The sequence below is a fragment of the Lytechinus variegatus genome, chromosome 1, assembly GCF_018143015.1.
Source record: "Lytechinus variegatus isolate NC3 chromosome 1, Lvar_3.0, whole genome shotgun sequence".
NCBI classification, from domain to species: domain Eukaryota; kingdom Metazoa; phylum Echinodermata; class Echinoidea; order Temnopleuroida; family Toxopneustidae; genus Lytechinus; species Lytechinus variegatus.
In genome coordinates this window covers 35,349,584-35,371,839 of record NC_054740.1, presented here as the reverse complement: position 1 = coordinate 35,371,839, position 22,256 = coordinate 35,349,584, and the positions used below count along the sequence as shown (strand labels likewise).

The 22,256-nt window shown below is 37.0% G+C and overlaps 1 protein-coding gene across 2 annotated transcripts; it reads left to right on the top strand.

Annotated features, from left to right (window-relative positions):
- Nucleotides 1-8,126: 8,126 nt before the first annotated feature.
- On the top strand, nt 8,127-20,473 carry LOC121412687 (monocarboxylate transporter 1-like). Of its 2 annotated transcripts, none has more exons than XM_041605474.1 (4): nt 8,127-8,525; nt 9,941-10,081; nt 18,351-18,488; nt 19,686-20,473. In XM_041605474.1, exons 1-4 carry the CDS (start codon nt 8,330-8,332, stop codon nt 19,826-19,828), a joined length of 618 nt encoding a protein of 205 aa, XP_041461408.1. In that variant the 5' UTR covers nt 8,127-8,329; the 3' UTR covers nt 19,829-20,473. The 2 variants fall into 2 exon arrangements, with proteins under 2 accessions (XP_041461408.1, XP_041461402.1); XM_041605468.1 differs by having other exon boundaries at nt 8,135-8,525; nt 17,550-18,488.
- The last annotated feature ends 1,783 nt before the right edge of the window (nt 20,474-22,256 follow it).

The window sequence follows — 22,256 nt, the reverse complement described above, 5'->3', positions numbered from 1 at the left end:
TGTGGGATATAGACTAATCAGGACAAAGCTGGGGGATTTCCCTACTGTCCAGACTGTACGTGACGTCGACAAGTTACCCACAAGACACTTACCATATTCCACGCCTTTGACTAAACTTGCCAGTTATTGCGTCCCACTCTTGTGAATCTTTTTTTTAAGTGTGGATGAAAATAGATCCATTAATCGTATAGTGAAGGCTTTCTTTCTGTCTCCCTACCTCTAGTATCTCTTTATGATGATTATTTAGAGAGTCCCCCGGGGAGTCCCACTTTTGATATAATGACTTATTTTTATATGATTTTTTTTTGTTCATCAAAAAAAGTTATGCTCCTTATTAATTTTGAAGTCTTGGGCCCTTCGTCTCGAGGGGATTAAGAGGGGATAAATAAGTGCTTTGAATTGCTTTACAACTTAATGAATGAATGAATAATAATTTTCCGTACAACACAGTATAATTTTCACAGAAAATCATTTCAAAGTATAATGTAAAAAAAATGATAGATGGTATTTTTAAAATTTTATTCATAACAGATGAAAATGGATAGGGGTAACTAGAGATGGTGCCATAAGGGTTGGGGCAGTGCGAACACTATAGGCAGGGTCGAGGCAACCCTGATCACTAGGTAATAAAATAGATTTAAAAAACAAAAAGCAAAACAAGAGTAAAAAAAAAAGTGGGTCGGTAGTGATCACATGATAGCATAAACAAATACAGATCATGCGGACATGAACATGCATGGGCGGAAATCTGTCTCCAAAGGTGTGGGGGGGGGACCAGGGGCTGGAAAATTTGATAAGCAAAAAAAAAGACAAGGGGGCGTCCCCTACTATTTCTGGTAGGGGAGACACGTCCCCCTGCCCCCCGGGATTTCCGCCCATGCGAACGTGGAGGTACATGAACCTAATAACCCCATTAATTAGTTGAGAAAAAAAAACCGTCATCCTTTTTATCATATAATACACAAGCTCCTGGCGCTGTCCCCTGGTTAAATATGTTGAAAATATTGGAAATTATAACATGAGAAAATTGCGGCAGTCAGAGATGTACATGCCCAATATAGACCCTTCAGTAATACTGAAACTCAACTACTGACCACAGTCGTCCAGTCACAGGTTCGCTTATTCGCAGATGACTGTGTGCTGTATAGACAGATTAAGTCTCAACGGGACCATCATAAGCTGCAGCAGGACCTTACTGCATTAGAAAGCTGGGCATCCACCTGGGGAATGAGGTTCAATGCTGGCAAGTGCCAAGTTATGAGTATAAATGCCAAAACCTCATACTTCTACACCTTAAACATGTATCTCAACATTCATATCTTGGAGTAACACTAGCCGACAATCTGAAGTGGTCACCCCAGATCAACAAAGCTGTGAGGAAGGCAAACTCTGTCCTTGCTTTACTCAGAAGGAACCTAAGTTTCTGCCCAGAGAATTGCAAGCGCACAGCATACATGCACTAGTCAGATCTATCCTGGAATATGGTGCATGTGTCTGGGATCTTCAGAAGGACATTCAATGTCTGGAGAAAACACAGCGTAGAGCAGTACGGTTCATCTGTGGCGACTACAGCTCTCGAGAACCAGGTTCGATTACCAAGATGAGAAAGAATCTCAACCTGCCTACTCTTGCCTCAAGACGCCAAGTCCTGAAACTTACATCCTACTTCAAAGTGGTCGAGGGGTTGGTTCCTGCCCTTCCTGTTGATAAATTTCTTATTAAAGCAAGACCCAAACGTAATAACGTAATATCAAAGCTAAGAAATTTGTAAACTTTGATGCTACTAATGTGGTAGAGAAACAAGTTACAAATAACTCCAAGTGTTTCTCAAGAGCAGTTAAGAAATTCTTTTTTTGTGATTACAACGTTGGCCTGGAATCAACTAACGAAGTTGTCAGCAGTACATTGCCAGAGGTGTTTAAAGCCAAGATCGAGGAAAGCCACCTACGTTTCTACTAAACTCATTTGCGCCCTCTCTAACCCGGTGCGTTATACCTAACGGTCCTGCCATGGGTGTCGATCGGTATTCTTGGTTGGGGGGGATGATTGACACAAATGTTCTTGTGGATGGGGATATTTCAACATTACCCCCACTAAAATCACAAGTTAGGACATTTGGGAGTGGTTGATATGCATGGTGTTCTTGGAAATTCCTTCATTGTTGTAGTGTACTATACTTGTATAATTTTTTTTGAAAATTCAATTTGTGTTACAAGTAAGCCTATTCTAAACTCATACCAAGAAAAAAATGACAAAAATTGACTGGATCATGTACATAGTGATCTGTTTATTGAGCATGATGTATACACAGGGGCGTCGATCCATTTTTCAGATGGGGGGCCAAAATTATGAATCAACGTTCCAAAGGCGCTCGATCACAATATATATATATATATATATGAGAAAGAGACACATACCTCACCTTCACCAACAATACGAGCGCGAAGCGCGAGCTAAATTTTTTTTAGTATGTCATGAAAACAGCCGAGGAAAAATGTACCTGTTTAGGTTTGTTTGTAGTAACTCATGAGGAGGGTCGATGCATGTATCTCACTAGAGAGCGAGCTGAAATTTCTTTATATTCTGACCTGAAAGCTTGATATTCTAAGCATTTTTGGTACCAATGATTAAGATGGGTATCTAGAAGAACAATAGATGCGAGCGCGAGCTGAAAATTTTGATATTTTGATCTGGAAAAAAGGACACTTTAATGGAAGATATATATCCAACAAAAGATTATTGCAAAATCAAAGTTCTTTTGAGGTTTAGAATTGAAAACGGGACATTATATTCACCTATATAATCATGAAAAGTATGGGTTTTTGGTACATGATGCGAGCGCGAAGCGCGAGCTGAAAATTTTTATATTCCAATCTGAAAAGCAGACATTTTGAGCACGATTTTAAATCAAAATCGAGTTGGTATCTCAATCTCGCTTGCTGATTTCAGTGTAGCATTACAATCCTATTTTATTTTTTAGTTGCACATGCGGAATTATTGGGGGGGGGGGCAAAACGATATGTTTGCCCCCAATATTTTCATTGGTGGGGCGATCACCCCCTGCCCCCCCCCCACCCAGGATCGACGCCTATGTGTATACAACTTCTCTCTTAAATCTAACCTGACTGGCAATATCTTTATTCTTCTTAATGCATGATGATAAAATGCAGATTCGGACCAATTAAAACTAGCACAAATTACAACCTGTGTGGCTTCTCGTGCGCCATCGGGCTTACCGTCATTCCTTTATTTATCTTGCAACCCTTTTACTCCCGTTTATTTTTCCACCCTTTTGAGTTAATGATTTATTTAAATTAATTTATTCACCACTGTTGGGATTGAACACCCTATCAACAAAAGTTGATTTTCGTTGGGGTCCTTTTATATCATGTGTTAAAAACTATCAGATATATAAACATTTCATTCTTTTTCATCTTGAACCTCCACCCATCTGTTTAATAGTCTTGACAAAGAATGTTTTTATTTAATAACAATATACACAAATTGCGAGGGAAACAAACTGATTGATGGCATACTATAATCATCATGATCAAACTTTTCATTTTTCATCATCATTATAATTTTTCTACCCTAAATTATTGGGGGGGATGATAATACAGGCCATCCCCCCCACTTGAAATATTAGGGGGGATATATCCCCCCCATCCCCCCGTGATCGACACCCATGGGTCCTGCACTGTATTACATCCAGATCCAGATCATAGAGATGTATGATCCAAATCCAGATAATGTAATCGACTCAAAAACTCGCGGGCCTCTACTGGTCCTTGTGGATTCCGCCCTCTACACTTCAGAACGCACAAACACATCTCCTCGGATACGAGACTGGAGACTTTAGCTCACTGTTGGCACCCGGTGTTGGCAACAGTCTTGCGGCCACACATTCCGGTGCTCTGCTCTTGTTCGTGAATCTTTTGTTTTATTCTCGGTTTCCATTTTTTTAAAAGATGATTTGGGGCTTTTTGGGACAATTTTTTCTTTCGTTAAATTTATCTAATAACATTATCTCCCGGGGGCCACTTACAAAAACACGTAAAAAGGATGTCTTTTTCAAGATAGGGCACGTCGTTACGTACGTAACGTGAAAAGGGTGTCAAAAACACAAAAATAATGAAAAAAGGTATCTATTTCACTAGGAAAGCTACGTGTTAAGGGTCAAATTTGGGGGAATGATAAAACAAAATTAAAATGTTTTATAAAGGATCGATGTCCTTTTTGCCCTAAACATTGCGTGTTTAGAGTCCGTACCAAAATTATGTGTCAAGATAAAACCGACCACCGACTGGGTATCCTTTAAACTTAAAAGTTCAAATTTGACCCACTTGTGATTAAAGAATAAGCCAGTGAGCCCCAAAACTATTACATAGTTAGGCAGACTGTGATGTTACATATTTAATTTCTTAATGAAATAAAAATTTATGCTCCCCTCGTCTACCACCATGCAAAAACGGCCATTTTATGTTACATAATTGCTTATCACTTGTAAATGAAGTAATCTCAGGTATTTCTTTTTCTTTCAAGTAACTGGTATTATATAAAGATTCCCTTTGACCAAATAATCCCATGTAGCACATCTATTTCAAAGTTTTATACCATTAGTCATTTCTGTGCTTGTCGTGCAAAATTGTATACGATACCACCTATATGCGGGCCCAACATACAACACATAGCCATATTATGATTAAAATTAATGTATGATGTTTGTATGTTATGGAAAGAAATAAATGAGGGTATATTCACTCTCCTTCATCTCAGAGTGCCCTTCTAACACCCCTTTGACTTCATTGACTTGACGCCCTGATCTACTTCTAGCAGGCGGTTTGGAATGCTCAGAGAAAATTTCATGTTCTCTCCATGATTGTAGTATGAGAGAACCGTTTTTGTTCACACTGTGGTATCATCATTTAAAAAAAAAATCTCTATGTATATATAGTGCTTCTATCTCAACACAACGAGCTAACAGCTAGAGAAATTTTCTAGTATGTTAATTGGACGAAATTTCTCTGTTAAGTTACGTCTAAATTGTAACCGTTGTTATAGTGTTGAAAATTAATTTTAGTATTCCATATTCATTTCTCATGAGTAAAAAAATGTATTTTCCAGTCCAAATTATAAATAAAGTAACTCGGCATTATCCTATAGTAACGGCTTAAAAATAATGAAAATTTGACGATTTGTAATGTATGCATAAATTATGCTTTGGATTTATACTGTATAGACATATACCAACCATAAAGTAGGACATTATGACAAGAACCATGCATGTTTATCTTCTGCAAGGTGACTTTCACTGATAATTCAAATAGTATACATAGTGTAAAAATGGCCGTCATGGCACAGGCAGTGGTAAAATGGCGGTGGTAAAATGGCATTTTCCTATCTATAGATAGTTATCATTCATTATCATAATTTATATACGGGTGGCCCCTCCGTCCACTCTGCGCATGATCAGAGGAAGGTCATTGGTACTTAAGTGACATGGTGATTTAACATTTAATGAGATGAGCACCAACTTTTATGTCTTGATTATTCAAATATTCTTTTGAATTGTGTTCTTCATTCACATCCACAAAAAAACAATGATGCGTCCACGAACGACTGATATTTCACAGTTTGCTCAGTACGGCACGTACAGCATGTAATCATGGAGCTACTATACGGAGTAATGCATTCAAATAGAAATGGAACAAAATTTACATTCATAGAGGGTTCATTGGTGTGTTATTCTAGCTAGTTATACCTGGGCACTGTTGTACAAAGAGTTACGATTGATCCGATCAATCGCAACTATGGACGGCCAGCAACTTCAACATCTATTATGCATGTTTGTTAAAAATATTTTCTAGCTGTGATGTATATTCATGCATTCATTGTTTTTTGGAAAATTCACTGCGCTTCTCTTTGCATAAAAAGGACATTGTGCAAATTTTTTCGTAGAAAAAAATATGACACTAATGGATTTCCATATAGTTACGATTGATCAGATCAATGTAACTCTTTGTACAACAGGGCCCAGGTCTAGTCCTCATCCTGCTATGTAAAGCATGCTAACATAATATCTTGCTTTGAAATCTGCCAATCATATAATGAAAGGTCATTTGATCAAAATTTCTATGAAGTAACTATATCTTTGTTCGCTTCACTTCTTTGGTTGAGTGCTTAATTGGGAAGAAAATGTCGAACCAATAGACCAGTTCGTATAATTGGGAAGAAAATGTCGAACCAATAGACCAGTTCGTATACGAACTGGTCTATTGGTTCGACATTTTCTTCCCAATTAAGCACTCAACCAAAGAAGTGAAGCGAACAAAGATATATGTCTATATACCTCCGCCATTTTTACCATTGCCTTTACTCTTCCATTTTTACCACGTATAAATATATACTGCCGGCCTATACTCTTACCAAGAAAGGCCACGGGTATTGTTTGCTTTGTGGCCTATACAATTATAGATAAAACCGAATCAGAAATATTAACTTGCAGGATGGGTGAATAGGGGTTGAACATATCATTCAAGCTTTTGTATCGTCGTGAACAAAACCGATTCTCCCCCGCTGTCGATACAGATAGTACCACACTTTATCAATACAAAATCACAACTAACTATAGTATACATGGATATAGTCATTGTGAAAAAAAGTTTGTTCTTCGTCATGAAACCAATGAACTAACATGCAGGCGATCTTAGTTTTTTTTATTTGTATGATGGGGTTTCTACGGTAAATCAAGTAGATGTATACGTCTATTAATATTCAAATAATTATTTTAAATCTTATTTTACCCGTATAGCCATTTCTAATTTTAGTCCCAATTTTAGCATTCTTCAGCATCCACATTTATTTCGCTATGAGATCACGAAAAATACACATTTTCCAATCAAAGTAACCCAACACCTTGAGGAAGAACATTAATTGGGACACTTTTCTCGGTAGATTCTTCTGTGTATTATAAACCTAAGCTTATAAGCCCTATGTATGGGGAAATTTCAGGATGACGGGTCCATAGTTAATTTGGTAAATACATGATTTAAAAAATGTGTTTGTATAATTTCTCGGTTTTCAAAAGAAGTTAGTATTAGTGCATAGCCAGGGAATAGCTGGTCATTCTTCCCGTTATGTTGGCCAGAAAAGACATCCCAAAAAGAAAAAAAAATACAAAAACCACCTTAAACCCAAAGAGCGCTCGAGGCTGACAGACAGAAAAAGATTGTACAAAAATCATGTCCACTTTACTGCCCGAAATGAAAGTAACGACCCTATCACACGGTAATTTTTTTTTTGGTAATTTGAATGATGATTCCAGTGAAAAATAAGGCTAATGAAGAATATTTAGCACGTATGAAATGGGCCAAACTAGAACATATAATTATGATTAGAATCACGAACACTATTACGGTAACGATTACAATCGCAATCATTTATTACAATGGGCCTTTTCATACGTGAATCTTGAATCATCATTGTAATTATAATTGCTATTGTTATCGTGACTGATCATCTGATCATGTTCTAGTTTGGTTTCACATGTGCTAAATATTCGTTTTTAGCCTTATTTTTCACTGGAATCATCATTCAACTAACGATTTTTTACCGCGTGAAAGGGCAGAATGATGATTCAAGATTAACGTGTGAAAAATCCCTAAAATATTTAGGATCCCCAAAATACATTTTTTTTTCGGTCGGCCGCTCCGCTTGAAATCTCGTCATGCACCTTGGTTAAAAATTTCTGACGGGGTCAATAGGCGATTCGCTTATCTCCAATAAAATGTGGCTTTGTTGGGACTCTATTATCTATTATATGTATTGGTCTTTAGAATAGGGGTTATATACATCAACAGCCATCATATCGAATGCAGTCTCGATGTAAGTACGCTTTGGAAATTCCATATTTAGGATAGTCCTATAATTATTATGACAATATCAGATGAGCAGAGGATCGATTCATGAACTTCTCTGACGTTTTATATGACAAGTCCTGCCTTATCAGTCGATAGTTACCATAGCAACGGTGCTTTTCAGCCAATCTTAATCGAGGAAAGTTGTCAAACCTGACAACTTGTCGGACAATAATTGATGAAACATTCCCAAATATCGATCCATTGTTTTGAGGTCTTACACAAGTCGACTACGCGAGTAATTCAAAAGGATCGCCATTTTGAGGAAAAAAAGGCCAACCTTCAGTCTTTGATATCTATATAACAGTGTCCACAGGTCAATATTTTCCGGAAAGGAATGATTTAACCATGCATTGTTATTATCTAAGAAAATGTTTTTTTTTTAATTCGCCCTCAGATATATCTGCTTCGAAATGGCGGAAAGTTCAGAAACGACAGAGAAATGGCGCTACGTGATTGCTTTAGGAAAGTTTGTTGTTCATATGATCTACCCCGGTATGACGAAAGCTATTTCTGTTCTCGTTCCCGCCATGGTCTTCCAGTTTCAGATGAATTACACAACGGTTGGATTTCTTGTTCCAATGCAGCTTGGGCTGTTTTATATTGCCTGTAAGTAGACAATCTGGGACAATCTAGGCATACTCTTTTAGCCCCATGCAAATTTTAAGCCTCTCTTTATCAGAAATACTCACTTCCGTCATTTTTGTAAACATTATGGTAAATCAGACATTTTGGGTGCATATAGGTCATAATTTCAAAGCGATGAATTCTTAAAGGAAAAAGAAACATTTGGAACAAGATGGCTTGTGTGAAAATAGAAAAATCAAAGAAACAGATCAACGAAAGCTCGAGAAAAATTGAATGAATACTAAGAAAGTTATGAGCATTTAAAGTTTAGATCATTATTGTAATATAGATCCTCCATTGGCAATGCGATTAGGATCTGTAATGTCACATGTGAACAACTTTCCCACTGCTTTTGTATATATTTCACTTTAAATGCCTTTTTTTATTACATCTACCAATAGATCATGAATCATTTCTATATGAGGGCTTGTAATACAGATTTTCAAAGAATATATTATGGATAAAGCGTATATCACCATAAGAAAGAGCAAAAGAACATTTGGGGTATTTTATAGTCCATCAGAGGGAAAGTTGTTCACATGTGACATCACACATGTTTGTCGCATTGCCAATAGGAGGATCGTTATATTAGTGATCGCAACATTTAAATGCTCATAACTTTCTCATTTGTCCGATTTTGCTCAAACTTTCTTTGATCTCATTCTTCGATTTTTCTCTTTCCACACAAGCCCACTTGTTCCAAGGGTTACATTTTTATTGGCTAGCATATAAGCCTATTTTGCCACATGGATTTGCCAAGACTGTTTAGATAGCATGCATGGTCCGTATTCTGAAGTCAGGTTTAAAGTTATGGTTTAAGTATGGAAGCCAAAAGTATCAATTATTTTTAATAAGTTGTACATTTCTAATGTTTACTGTGCTCTTTCCTGATTCATTGATGGTGAAGACTTCCTAGACAATTATGAATGATTTGAGAGCCAAATGAGCTGAAATATGATAGATATCTCCCTACCGTTAGTGAGTAACAATTGGCTATCCATACTTAAACCACAACTTTAAACCTGAGTTTAAGTTAAACCTGCTATCAGAATACGGGCCCATGTGTATAAAATAATGTTGGTAAAAGTCACACCAATGTCCCAACTTTTTTTCAAGGGCCGGATCGTGGCATATAAATGTCTTGGCATTCGTCTTCAGTTTCGCAATTTAATGAAAAAAAATCATGACAATTGGTATGACACAAAATACAAAGTTTTCCTTTTCTTTTCATATCAAATCATGCTCAGAGTCAGAGACACTCGTATTTTGAGCACAATGCTGTCGATGGCAAATCATTATTGTCATTTCGAATTTTTATAGTCGGGACACAGTATGTTTCGCAGTTTGAACACTTCTTAAATGAAGATTCTGAACTTTCTCCATGAAAATCGGTGCAGGTCCTCTGAGTAATTATTTAGCGACAAAGTTTGGCCATCGTTGTGTGTCATCAATTGGCGGGTTCTTATCAGGAGTATCTATGATGGGGGCCTTCTTCTGTCAGTCAGCACTCTCTCTGGGATGCTCATTCTTCTTTACAGGTACTGCCTAGTCCTGAATCTAGGTGACCGGGGGCCGTTTCATGAAAGTTGTCAGCACTGACAAGTTGTCTTTCTCTGACAGTTACCATAGGAACAGTCAGAGGCCAGTGCCTCTCAGCCAATCAATACCAAGGATTTCACTAAAATTGTCAGCACTGACAGTTTAGTAAGTGCTGACAACTTTCATGAAACACCCACCGGATGTTGAATTGATGGTAGTTTTGTATCCGATTCTGGACGCCTCTACAGGTCTACAAAGTTGGGGGGAGGGGGGGGGGAGTATATGGACACTTCAAAGATTGACGACAAGGTCCTATGTCATGTAAATCTATACGAAGGCCCTGAACACCAATTGGCAAGAATAATTTTGCGCCATTAACTGATTTGGAGAACTGAAGAAGAGTTCAGAATCGGACACGAAATTCTGAGTCGAGACCAGTGGCATATTTGAATGTTTTACTTTATGCATGAAGATCAGATATTTCCCTACTTTAGATTAAAGGTGTTAGATCACTAATTTATCAGTTTAGAGATTATAGTACTCTAATTATTTTGACAGCCGCAATAGAACTTCGGAATAAATTATTGTATATAAGTAGTGAAAAAATAATATAAATTACATAAAACTTTGGGAAGTACACATGAATAAAATGACTGATACAATGGCCCGAATTCACAAAGGTGGTTTTGAAAACCCACGGTTGAGTCCATGGTTTATGTAGATTTCCTGTATAAATTACGCTTAATTTAGCGCGTATCAGGCGCGTATGTAAGAAATGTCCAATGCTGATGCGCGCTTTTGTCACAGTGCGCCAAATTGACGCCTGTTACCATGGTTAAATACGCTATCTTATTCATGAGTCCACTGTTTTTATTCATGAGTCCACTCTTCAAACAGTGGATTCATGAATAAAATAGCGCATCTAACCATGGTTACAGGCGTCAATTTGGCGCACTGTGACAAAAGCGCGCATCAGCATTGGACATTTCTTACATACGCGCCCGATAAGCGCTAAACTAAGCGTAATTTATGCAAGAAATCTGCATAAACCATGGACTCAACCGTGGGTTTTCAAAACCACCTTTGTGAATTCGGGACAATATGTCGAGTTAGTTTTTTTCTACTTCATGATAGTTATATCCTTTTGATTTTTTCTTTCAACATGCTATGACGGCAGTTTTGGGGAAGATCCTGTTCATTATAATATTCCAGTTTCTCACCTCAAGCACATTGTACCCATGAAGTCAGAATTATCATTGACAAAACATGAATAGATTTTATTGCTTGCCATAGAGATAAGGGACGGCACTTGGGGAATTCAATAGGTTCACTCAGCCGTGACTGCTGAACAAAAGAAGTATGACGTAACAACACATTAGCATAACAATGAAGAGTTGAATAGGGGGAAATTAGCATAACAATGGGGGTGGATAGTCTGGAAAGATGGGAATTCAATAGGGATGATTAGCATAACAATAGCGAGTGCAGGAAGATCGGATGGCCATTGAATAGGGATAATTAGCATAACAGTAGCGAGCGCGGAAAGATCGGATGGCCATTAAATAGGGATAATTAGCATAACAGTAGCGAGTGCGGAAAAATCGGATGGCCATTGAATAGAGGATCATTTAAATAACAAATAAGCGCAGTGACGTAGTTATGTTACGTATCGGTTGGAAGCTACGAAAGCGTCTCCCTGGAAACGAATCAACAAACACAACGTTGAATGGAAGGATTAAAGAGTGTAGTTGTTGGAAAGTAGATGTTGGGAAAAATACTAACAATGTATAAATAATAAAGTGAAAAAAGAGGGAGAGGAGATTTATGTGAACGAATAAAGAGGAATTTTGACTTACCTGATCTGAGTATCTTCAGGTGAGCATGCATGTATTTCAGCAATCATATAAAATCTTGTCCATATTTACATTGTTATTTGTCCTCCAAAATTAGTATTATACCCGGGCATGTAGATCTGTATATTGTCCATATTTATAGTGTTATGGAACAATGGGTTTTCAATAGGTGGAGCAGGTGGAGCTCCACAGTGGGTTGCTCCACAATGACGCCATACCTAAAAACGGATATGATATCATCATGACTATGCAAAATGTCATTGTGACGTAATACCTATATATAGATATGACATCATCTAAATGATAATGAAGAGGGGGGATGTGTATCCCCCACCCTCCGCACATGAAGCAAGCTAGTGAGTGCTTGCATGATCATTCGAACGTAACGATGGGCCTATTGCACAACTTTTGAAAATATTGCATCTTGTTTGTACGTTCACACAGCAGCTAGTGTCCACAAGCACATTTGGGCCCTGTCTTTGAAGAGTTACGATTGATCCAATCAATCACAACTATGGACGGCGCCAGCAATGTCAACATCTGTTATGCATGTTTGTTCAAAATATTTTCTAACTATGTATATGCATGCATTCCTTGTTTTCTGTGAAATTTAATATGCTTCTCTTTGTTTACAACATATATTGTGCAAATTTCCCATAGAAAAAAATATGGTGGAAGGATTTCCATAGAGAGATACGATTGATTGGCTCAATCGTAACTATTTCTAAGACGGGGCCCTGATAAACATTATTGGGTATTCCCTCAAGCATGACGTCAATATTATGCCCACTCGATCGGTCGTGGGCAACGATATTGCACAACGCTGAATATTACATGGTAGGGTATTAAAGTGTGTCATTGAATATTCCAAACAAATAACGTCGTATACGAACAAAGTTGATTTTGAGCATTAAATCTTGACTTTGTATACTCTCAATGAAGTAGGGGAAGTGATATGATTTTCCACGCTCATGAAGCCGATGCATGCTTGATCATTCGTGCATAACACAAAATCAATTCGACGTTGCACCATCCAAGAATGCATTGCGTAATCTGAGAAGTAAAGACGTCATAAATCCTTAGTAAGCTCCCAAATATTGAGAATCATCAGTATTGTCATAAATTCCTACACGAGGTCTGTATAACTCTTTAAACTATTGGTAGTAATAAAATATGTACTCCAATATCAAAGTCATTGGTTGTTCCTTGATTTAAAACAGATTTAACTTTGTCAAATCTATCAATATGATTCAAAGAAGTTCGAATCCTTTTACGGATCTTGGGATTCGTTTAGTGGATTTACGGAATCGTTTAACGGAACTATGGATTCGTTTACGGATCTACGGATTCGTTTAGCGGATTTATACGGAATCGTTCAACGGAATTACGGATTCGTTTAACGGATCTACGGATTCGTTTATGGATGTTAACTTCATTTATATTATAAGGATACGATTGATATCACTTTGCTTCAGTTATGACCTAAACAGCATCGAGTCAACATGAACTCTCTTGATATGTCCAATCTGATTGGAGATGATACACCCCGGTATCGCTACGCAACGATTCTCGATAGACACCATCCCCTGAACGGAATCTTTTTCATATCGGTCCAACATGTCTCCGCGGTCTCCCCAAATCACGTCCTTTGCTACCCCTTGAATTGTCATCGCTTCCATCGTTTTTTTTGCCTTTTATTTTTGGCACTTTCTCCAGTTCTTCATAATCTTCTCCATTTCTTATAAGGTTGTATATTATAGACGCAATAAAGGTAGGATAATAAATCCAACAGTTGTAGAATGCCTCGTAGGAAGAAAATCCTGGTAGCCTAAGGGCAGCCCTGTTAACAGGCGAGGTTGCCTCGACTTCACGGAAACTAAATGATACCTCTGAAGATCGAGCCATTTTATCTCTATCAAATTTATCGAAAATGAATGTAATAAAAAAAACTAACACAGATTGATATATTTCCTTCTTCGCTTCAATCGGTTACTTTGCTAAATGGTAGAAAGTGAACTATACATATAAACCTAGTTGGTCGAATAAAACTTTTGATTTTTCAATCTATTTCAATCGGTATTTTGTTAAAGGAAAGCAAAGAATACGAGAACTATTCACTGCATCTTCTTTTCTATCTATATTATAATAGATGAAAGAATTCGAACTATTCAAGATGCCACGGTCGAAAACAACCTTTGATTTTCTAACAAAGCGAGAAATGCAAGAACTAATCTTTGTATCTTCGCTCCAATAGGTTATTTTGCTAAATGGTAGAAAGCAAACTACTTAGCGATGTCTTGGTCGAAAAAAACTTTTGATTTTTCGAACAAAGCGAAGAATGTAAGAAACTAATCCTTGCGTCTTCGCTCCAATCGGTTACTTCATGCTTCCATAGTTTTCATTTTGACCCGCATACACGTCTCTCTTTATTGGCTTTCTGACTCACACAAACTGTATTACATAGATGGCACTAGCTTCAGGTCAACTCCATTCACCCACATGGTGATAACATAGAACACTGTACAATACATGTTATTATTATTCATTTTTATTCCATTTTAATTCCAGACATATACACAAAGCAGATTTTGATACAAAGGTAAAAGTGATCTAAGTACGTATTGTGTAGACAAAATAATTGTTAACTGTTATATCTTCGCTGTAACACAATCCATGTAGACCTATGGCTGGTATGAATATTGACGATGGAAATAATAGAGTTCAATCTGTCATTTATGTTGACGGCGTCTTCAAGTTCTTAGCTTATTTTGTTGACAAGGTGGTGCTGTGCCTTTAGTTGTAGACTCCATCTTCACTCTCTGTTTCTTCATCATCGTCGTCATCGTCACCTCCATCTTGAAACTGGAATAAACCATCAAATTGTGGACCATGCCTGGCTAAGACTCTTTGTACGGCTTTCTGGAATTCCATGCCATTTTCTAGTCTTTCCTTGAGATCAGAAACGATCTCGTGATTGACGTCAGCTTCTCCTAGGCTAACGTTCTGCTGCAAGAACTGGGAGTAAAGATCGAAAAAGATGCGTTTGACGGCCCACAGTAATTTCACGTGTGCTTTTTCTTTAGCGTCTTCTTCTTCCATTCCCTTTGAAATATATTTCTGATATTTTTCATCTCTCAGGTCCTTGGTGGCTGTCATGGCCTGCTCTAACCATACTTGGTAAGCAAGGTTGTCTTCAATTTCATCCATGTTATCTGTCTCTGACATTGACGATTCATCCTCTCCATCGTTTTCTGAATCACTAGATTCTTCAACTCCCTGAGTTTGAGAGGGTGGTTCGGAGTAATCATCCTCACTTGTACCTTCTTCACTTGTACCTTCTTCAGCGTAGGAAGATTTAATTTTGCCTTCATCTTCTGTATCAGGGTGAGCTTTTTGTTCATGCCTCTGCACATCAAACTTCCGACTAAAGGTCCTATTGCATTGGGAACATGCGTAACGCCGGTTGGACATATCAAGAGGGTTCATGTTGACTCGATGCTGTTTAGGTCAGAACTGAAGCAAAGTGATATCAATCGTATCCTTATAATATAAATGAAGTTAACATCCATAAACGAATCCGTAGATCCGTAATGGAATCCGTAGATCCGTTAAACGAATCCGTAATTCCGTTGAACGATTCCGTATAAATCCGCTAAACGAATCCGTAGATCCGTAAACGAATCCATAGTTCCGTTAAACGATTCCGTAAATCCACTAAACGAATCCCAAGATCCGTAAAGGATTCGAACTTCTTTGAATCATATTGATAGAATTGACAAAGTTAAATCTGTTTTAAATCAAGGAACAACCAATGACTTTGATATTGGAGTACATATTTTATTACTACCAATAGTTTAAAGAGTTATACAGACCTCGTGTAGGAATTTATGACAATACTGATGATTCTCAATATTTGGGAGCTTACTAAGGATTCATGACGTCTTTACTTCTCAGATTACGCAATGCATTCTTGGATGGTGCAACGTCGAATTGATTTTGTGTTATGCACGAATGATCAAGCATGCATCGGTTTCATGAGCGTGGAAAATCATATCACTTCCCCTACTTCATTGAGAGTATACAAAGTCAAGATTTAATGCTCAAAATCAACTTTGTTCGTATACGACGTTATTTGTTTGGAATATTCAATGACACACTTTAATACCCTACCATGTAATATTCAGCGTTGTGCAATATCGTTGCCCACGACCGATCGAGTGGGCATAATATTGACGTCATGCTTGAGGGAATACCCAATAATGTTTATCAGGGCCCCGTCTTAGAAATAGTTACGATTGAGCCAATCAATCGTATCTCTCTATGCAAATCCTTCCACCATATTTTTTTCTATGGGAAATTTGCACAATATATGTTGTAAACAAAGAGAAGCATATTAAATTTCACAGAAAACAAGGAATGCATGCATATACATAGTTAGAAAATATTTTGAACAAACATGCATAACAGATGTTGACATTGCTGGCGCCGTCCATAGTTGTGATTGATTGGATCAATCGTAACTCTTCAAAGACAGGGCCCAAATGTGCTTGTGGACACTAGCTGCTGTGTGAACGTACAAACAAGATGCAATATTTTCAAAAGTTGTGCAATAGGCCCATCGTTACGTTCGAATGATCATGCAAGCACTCACTAGCTTGCTTCATGTGCGGAGGGTGGGGGATACACATCCCCCCTCTTCATTATCATTTAGATGATGTCATATCTATATATAGGTATTACGTCACAATGACATTTTGCATAGTCATGATGATATCATATCCGTTTTTAGGTATGGCGTCATTGTGGAGCAACCCACTGTGGAGCTCCACCTGCTCCACCTATTGAAAACCCATTGTTCCATAACACTATAAATATGGACAATATACAGATCTACATGCCCGGGTATAATACTAATTTTGCTAATTTTGGAGGACAAATAACAATGTAAATATGGACAAGATTTTATATGATTGCTGAAATACATGCATGCTCACCTGAAGATACTCAGATCAGGTAAGTCAAAATTCCTCTTTATTCGTTCACATAAATCTCCTCTCCCTCTTTTTTCACTTTATTATTTATACATTGTTAGTATTTTTCCCAACATCTACTTTCCAACAACTACACTCTTTAATCCTTCCATTCAACGTTGTGTTTGTTGATTCGTTTCCAGGGAGACGCTTTCGTAGCTTCCAACCGATACGTAACATAACAACGTCACTGCGCTTATTTGTTATTTAAATGATCCTCTATTCAATGGCCATCCGATTTTTCCGCACTCGCTACTGTTATGCTAATTATCCCTATTTAATGGCCATCCGATCTTTCCGCGCTCGCTACTGTTATGCTAATTATCCCTATTCAATGGCCATCCGATCTTCCTGCACTCGCTATTGTTATGCTAATCATCCCTATTGAATTCCCATCTTTCCAGACTATCCACCCCCATTGTTATGCTAATTTCCCCCTATTCAACTCTTCATTGTTATGCTAATGTGTTGTTACGTCATACTTCTTTTGTTCAGCAGTCACGGCTGAGTGAACCTATTGAATTCCCCAAGTGCCGTCCCTTATCTCTTGCCATTACAGTCATATTCTACTTTTTAATTTTCAGGGTTATTCTCGTCGTCGTTATGCCAAAGTTCAACTGTTATTTTGCGTGAACACTTTGGGGAAAAGTATGGCATGGCCATAACCTTTACACAAATGGGAGGACAGATTGGAGGTATCATTTTCCCTTATACAGCTGCTCTGTGTCTGGAAGCATACGGTATGAGGGGAGCTCTGCTCTGTTTAAGTGCTATCTTATTCTACCAAGCAGCGATTGGCGCCACTTTTAGAGCACCTCGGCCACCTGCAGTCAAAAAGAAGAAACGACATAACTACGGAGAGGATGGTGACGAGGGATCGACTCTATTGCAAGATCAAGAAGACGAGACCTATCTTCGAAAGAACAAACTTCGAACTGAAAGTCTCAATACTGACGAGGGGACAAGCGATGAAAGTAGGATTCGAAAAGACACGGAATCTCAAAAATCCAATCCGACAGGAAACTCGATTGCAGAAGTGTTATCATCAATTTTACCTTTGAGTCTATTCAGAGAGGAAATCGTCTTCACATTTATTTTTATCCCTTGTCAAATCATTCTTGAAGGATGTTTCGCCATTTGGATCACTTTCTCCTCATCGTATGGAGTGTCAGTCGGTCTCCATGAGAATGAAGCAGTATATCTCCCCATGATTGGTTCTTTGGGTGGCATCATCAGTCGACTGGTACTCTTAAGAATCCTGTACAAATATCCATACCTAGCACCTCACGCTTTCTCAGTCAACACAGGAGTATCATCTATGGCGCTGCTGGCACATCCTATTAGCTCATCGCTGGTTCACTTTCTAATCTGTTCATTTTTCGTAGGATTTGGAATTTACGGTTCAACCTCTTCCCTCTACGCTTATTTAGCTATGAAAGTAAAGAAGGAAAACTTTCCTCTTGCCATGGCGACATCTTTCATGACGAGTGGAGTAATACTTCTTACATCCGCAACACTTGCAGGTATGTAGGCTTAAATTGCACCCAATAGAGCGGAGATGCTGTATGCAGAAAGACCACAAATTAAGATATCCCAACAGTCTCAAGACCTGGAGAATGCAGTTTATCTCTTGAATGTTACTGAAAAAAGACACACACCACAAAAATCATGCAGTATTTTAAAGCAGATTTTTTTGTAATCTATGTTATGCGAATTTGTCAGTAATTAGGGGTGGCGCGCCATGATATTTTTAAGACGGAAGAGGGTTCCATCTTTTCAGATCCCCTTTTGTAAACTCTTCTTCCTTTCCCCCGCCCCTCTTTTTGGGGGTCTTGTTTTCCCTCTTTTTTGGTACTTGAAAAATAATCTAGGTGGTACACACTAAAATATAAGGGAGCAAAAAAGGTGCAACTTCGCGAGAAAAGGTGCAGAGCGAGTATTCGAGCGTAGTTGCACCTTCCACTCGCCCAGTGTGACATCTGGTCTTCACCTTTAAAGGTGCAAAGTTGAACCTATTTTTCTTAGTGTGTGTACCCTGTCCCCCTAAGGTGCCGCCCATGATTAAAAGATCAATAAGGCTACTGGGAAATCGATCAAAGATGATTTCTGGAAAAAATCACGAGAGATTAATTTATGATCTCTGAATCTGTCTAACTACAATACCTCTAAAAATAATTTGCAAATGAGTGTAGAGATAATTGAAAGACTCGGTAATAATAGATCAAGGCTGTTTGATCTATCAAGAAAAGTTTTCCTCAACTTAGATTACGATGAATTTTTCAAGACGCTGTGCAGAGCATGAGAAGTTTACAAAAAAATAATTACTGACGAGTGACGAATCATGAAACACTTTGAAGTTTAAATGAAATTCGACTGATTGAAAACTTATCGAGGGATTTCGACAAACTGTATATGTTTCAATGAAAGGCTTTTAATAGACCTTCTTTCAGTGGTTTACAGATTCTTTTGCTTTGTAAAATGAGGGTAAAACGTGATTATCGTATTTTTTTTCTTAAAGTAATCAAGTCTATCCATAATGCATTTCTTTGACAGAAAGATTTGGGCAGTGAAATATCCCAAACTCTAAAGTTTTATGATTATACACAGATATTGAAGGAAATGCCACATGTTCAACCATTACTTGTTAGATGCCAGTCTCTTTGAAACCTCAATATTTTCCGAATATCTAAATAATTTGGTTTTCTTTTTTTGTCTATTAGGTAACTTCTTTGAGCGCATCAGGTCTTTCAAAACCATCTTTATAGCGACCGGGGTCGTTCTCTTGATAAATTTTGGAGTGTTTTCTGGTTTCCTCTTCGTTGATACTTTCTTGAAACGACGCTCCTCCACAGAGAACAAATAATGAACGTCATGGAAGTTAAAATGGCTTTAATAATGATGGAGATGATGGTTGACCGATCAGACCAGGCTCGGTTCATCCACTGCTGCATATACATTAGCCAATAGCTATCATCTGTTTATAACTTTAGAAAACAGGGAAAATGTTTTTATCATGGATCGAATCCTAGACTTGGCACGAACATTAAGGATTACACCAAAATGTGTAAATGTTCAATTCAATTCAATTTCCTTTTCTCAGTATAAAAACAACAATGTAGATAGTACAAACATGACATAAATCGAACAGAGACATAAATCAAGTATTTTTATAGTGAAAGGGTAGCAGCCAAAAAGAAATTAACCTTATATACGCCGACCCAAATAAAATAACATAGTATTTAATAAAAAAAATAAGCAGAGAATGTCAAAGAATTACCTAACTCACCCATACAAACAAAACAATCAAAATAATAATTAAGTAAACAATAGAATAAGTATACAGTGATGACTTGGTATTTATAATTCCTCCTGAAAACATCAAGAGAGCAACTATCCCTAATTTCCTTTGATAAAGACATAGTATTTTAAATTAATGGCCCCCTATAAAAAAATGAATTTTTGAATAATTTGGTCCTTTAGGTATATGAAAATCATTATTGTCTCTGGTTGTATAATTATGTACATTACGATTTAAAACTAAATGATTACACATTGATTCGGGTAAAAGATATTCATAACAGTTATACATAAACATTTTTCAGGTTTCATAATCACAAGTCATAAAAAATTTGAATCCTCTGAGACCTAAAAACTGGTGCTGCATGAGCATAAAAAGATGAATGGTTTACAATTCTTATTGCACGTTTTTGAAGTTTGAAAATTCTATTCAGATGTGAAGCACTGCCCCAGGCAAGAATACCATAACTTAAAAAAGGTGCAATAAGTGCGCAATACATAATTTCGTAAAGCAGTAATCGGAAAATTGCATAATCGGTTCGGAAAATCTTTTACAAATTAAATCATTGTGACGATTCCATAGCAATTTACTATCTATTATGATACCAAGAAATTTGACATGCGATTCCTTTGCTACACTAAAATTTGCTAATTGAACCTGCAGTTTTTTTTTATTTGTAAAAACCATATACTGTGTTTTAGAAATATTAATTTATAGTTTATTACTGGTCAAGCAAGAAGTCATCATTTTTAATTCATTATTAAATTGCACTTGTAGAATATCAACTATTTTCATGTGACATAAAAATAGATGCATCATCTGCAAGTGATATAAATTTCAATTTCGAAGAAACATTGCACAGATCATTTATATACAAAGTAAATAAAAGGGACCCGAGGATAAAACCTTGGGGTATTCCGCATCTTAAGTCCCTATGGGGGAGTGTATATCACGTGTGCATGGTTACTTATATTAGATAAAATAGTGAAATCATTCGTGGTTGAATTAACATGTTAATACAATCACGGACCAATAGGTCCATGATTCATAGTAGTTTGACAATGTTTTTTTAAACAGTAAATTCAATTTTATATTATTTGCATCGGCTTATCTATGAATGTCCTTACAAAATTCACTATATTTACAAAACTAATTGGTAAATTTATTGTACATATGAGTGATATATTTCGTGAGGAGGTTTATGTCACTATCCTTAGCATTAACAATAGTAAATTGGTACAAAATTTACTAACCGTTACAAGAAATAGATATTATGGATGCTTAAAAAATTGAAATTTACAGGTAACCAGTACTGTTGCTAATAAGGGTGCCATACTAATAGTTTTATTTATGGAGACCTTAAGATGATTATGATTGTGTATAATTACTACTTACTAATTAAATGTATCATGTTAGATCTATGAATAGAACTTATATATTCAAATTACATTATCATAGTGTTGATTTAAACGGAAATTGTTAACCAATACTTTGACTTTGATTTTAATTCGGTTAAAGCATGGTGGTTTTTTTTTGCTGTAAAACCATGGCAACACAAAAAAATACTGGACATCTTGCCTGAGTTTCAAGTCACATGACCAATGTCAAGGGTCATTTAGGGTCAAATGAATTTTGGCCAAGTTGGGGGTATTTTTTAAATTACCGTCATAACTTTGAAAGTTTATCTGGTTCATAAAACCTGAACATTAGAGTAAGCAAGTATAACTAAACATCCTGTGCGAGTTTCAGGTCACATGGCCAAGGTCAAAGGTCAGCGAACTTTGGTCATTTTGGGGATTTGTGATATTACCATCATAATTCTTAAATTGTTGTGGTCTAGTTCATAAAACCTACACATTAGAGTATTCAAGTATCACTGTACATCCTGAGCGAGTATCAGGTCACATGACCAAGGTAAAAAGTCATTAAAAGTAATGAAGTTTGGCCATGTTGGAGGTAATTATTAAATTGTTGTCATAAATTTCTAAGTTTA

What these genes read in the sequence shown, in the direction of transcription:
- LOC121412687 (XM_041605468.1), top strand. Translation starts at nt 8,330, where the DNA reads ATGGCGGAAAGTTCAGAAACGACAGAGAAATGGCGCTACGTGATTGCT. An exon ending in TGGGCTGTTTTATATTGCCT is followed by an intron (nt 8,526 to 9,940) that starts GTAAGTAGACAA and finishes AAATCGGTGCAG; the next exon opens with GTCCTCTGAGTAATTATTTA. An exon ending in ATGCTCATTCTTCTTTACAG is followed by an intron (nt 10,082 to 17,549) that starts GTACTGCCTAGT and finishes TTTAATTTTCAG; the next exon opens with GGTTATTCTCGTCGTCGTTA.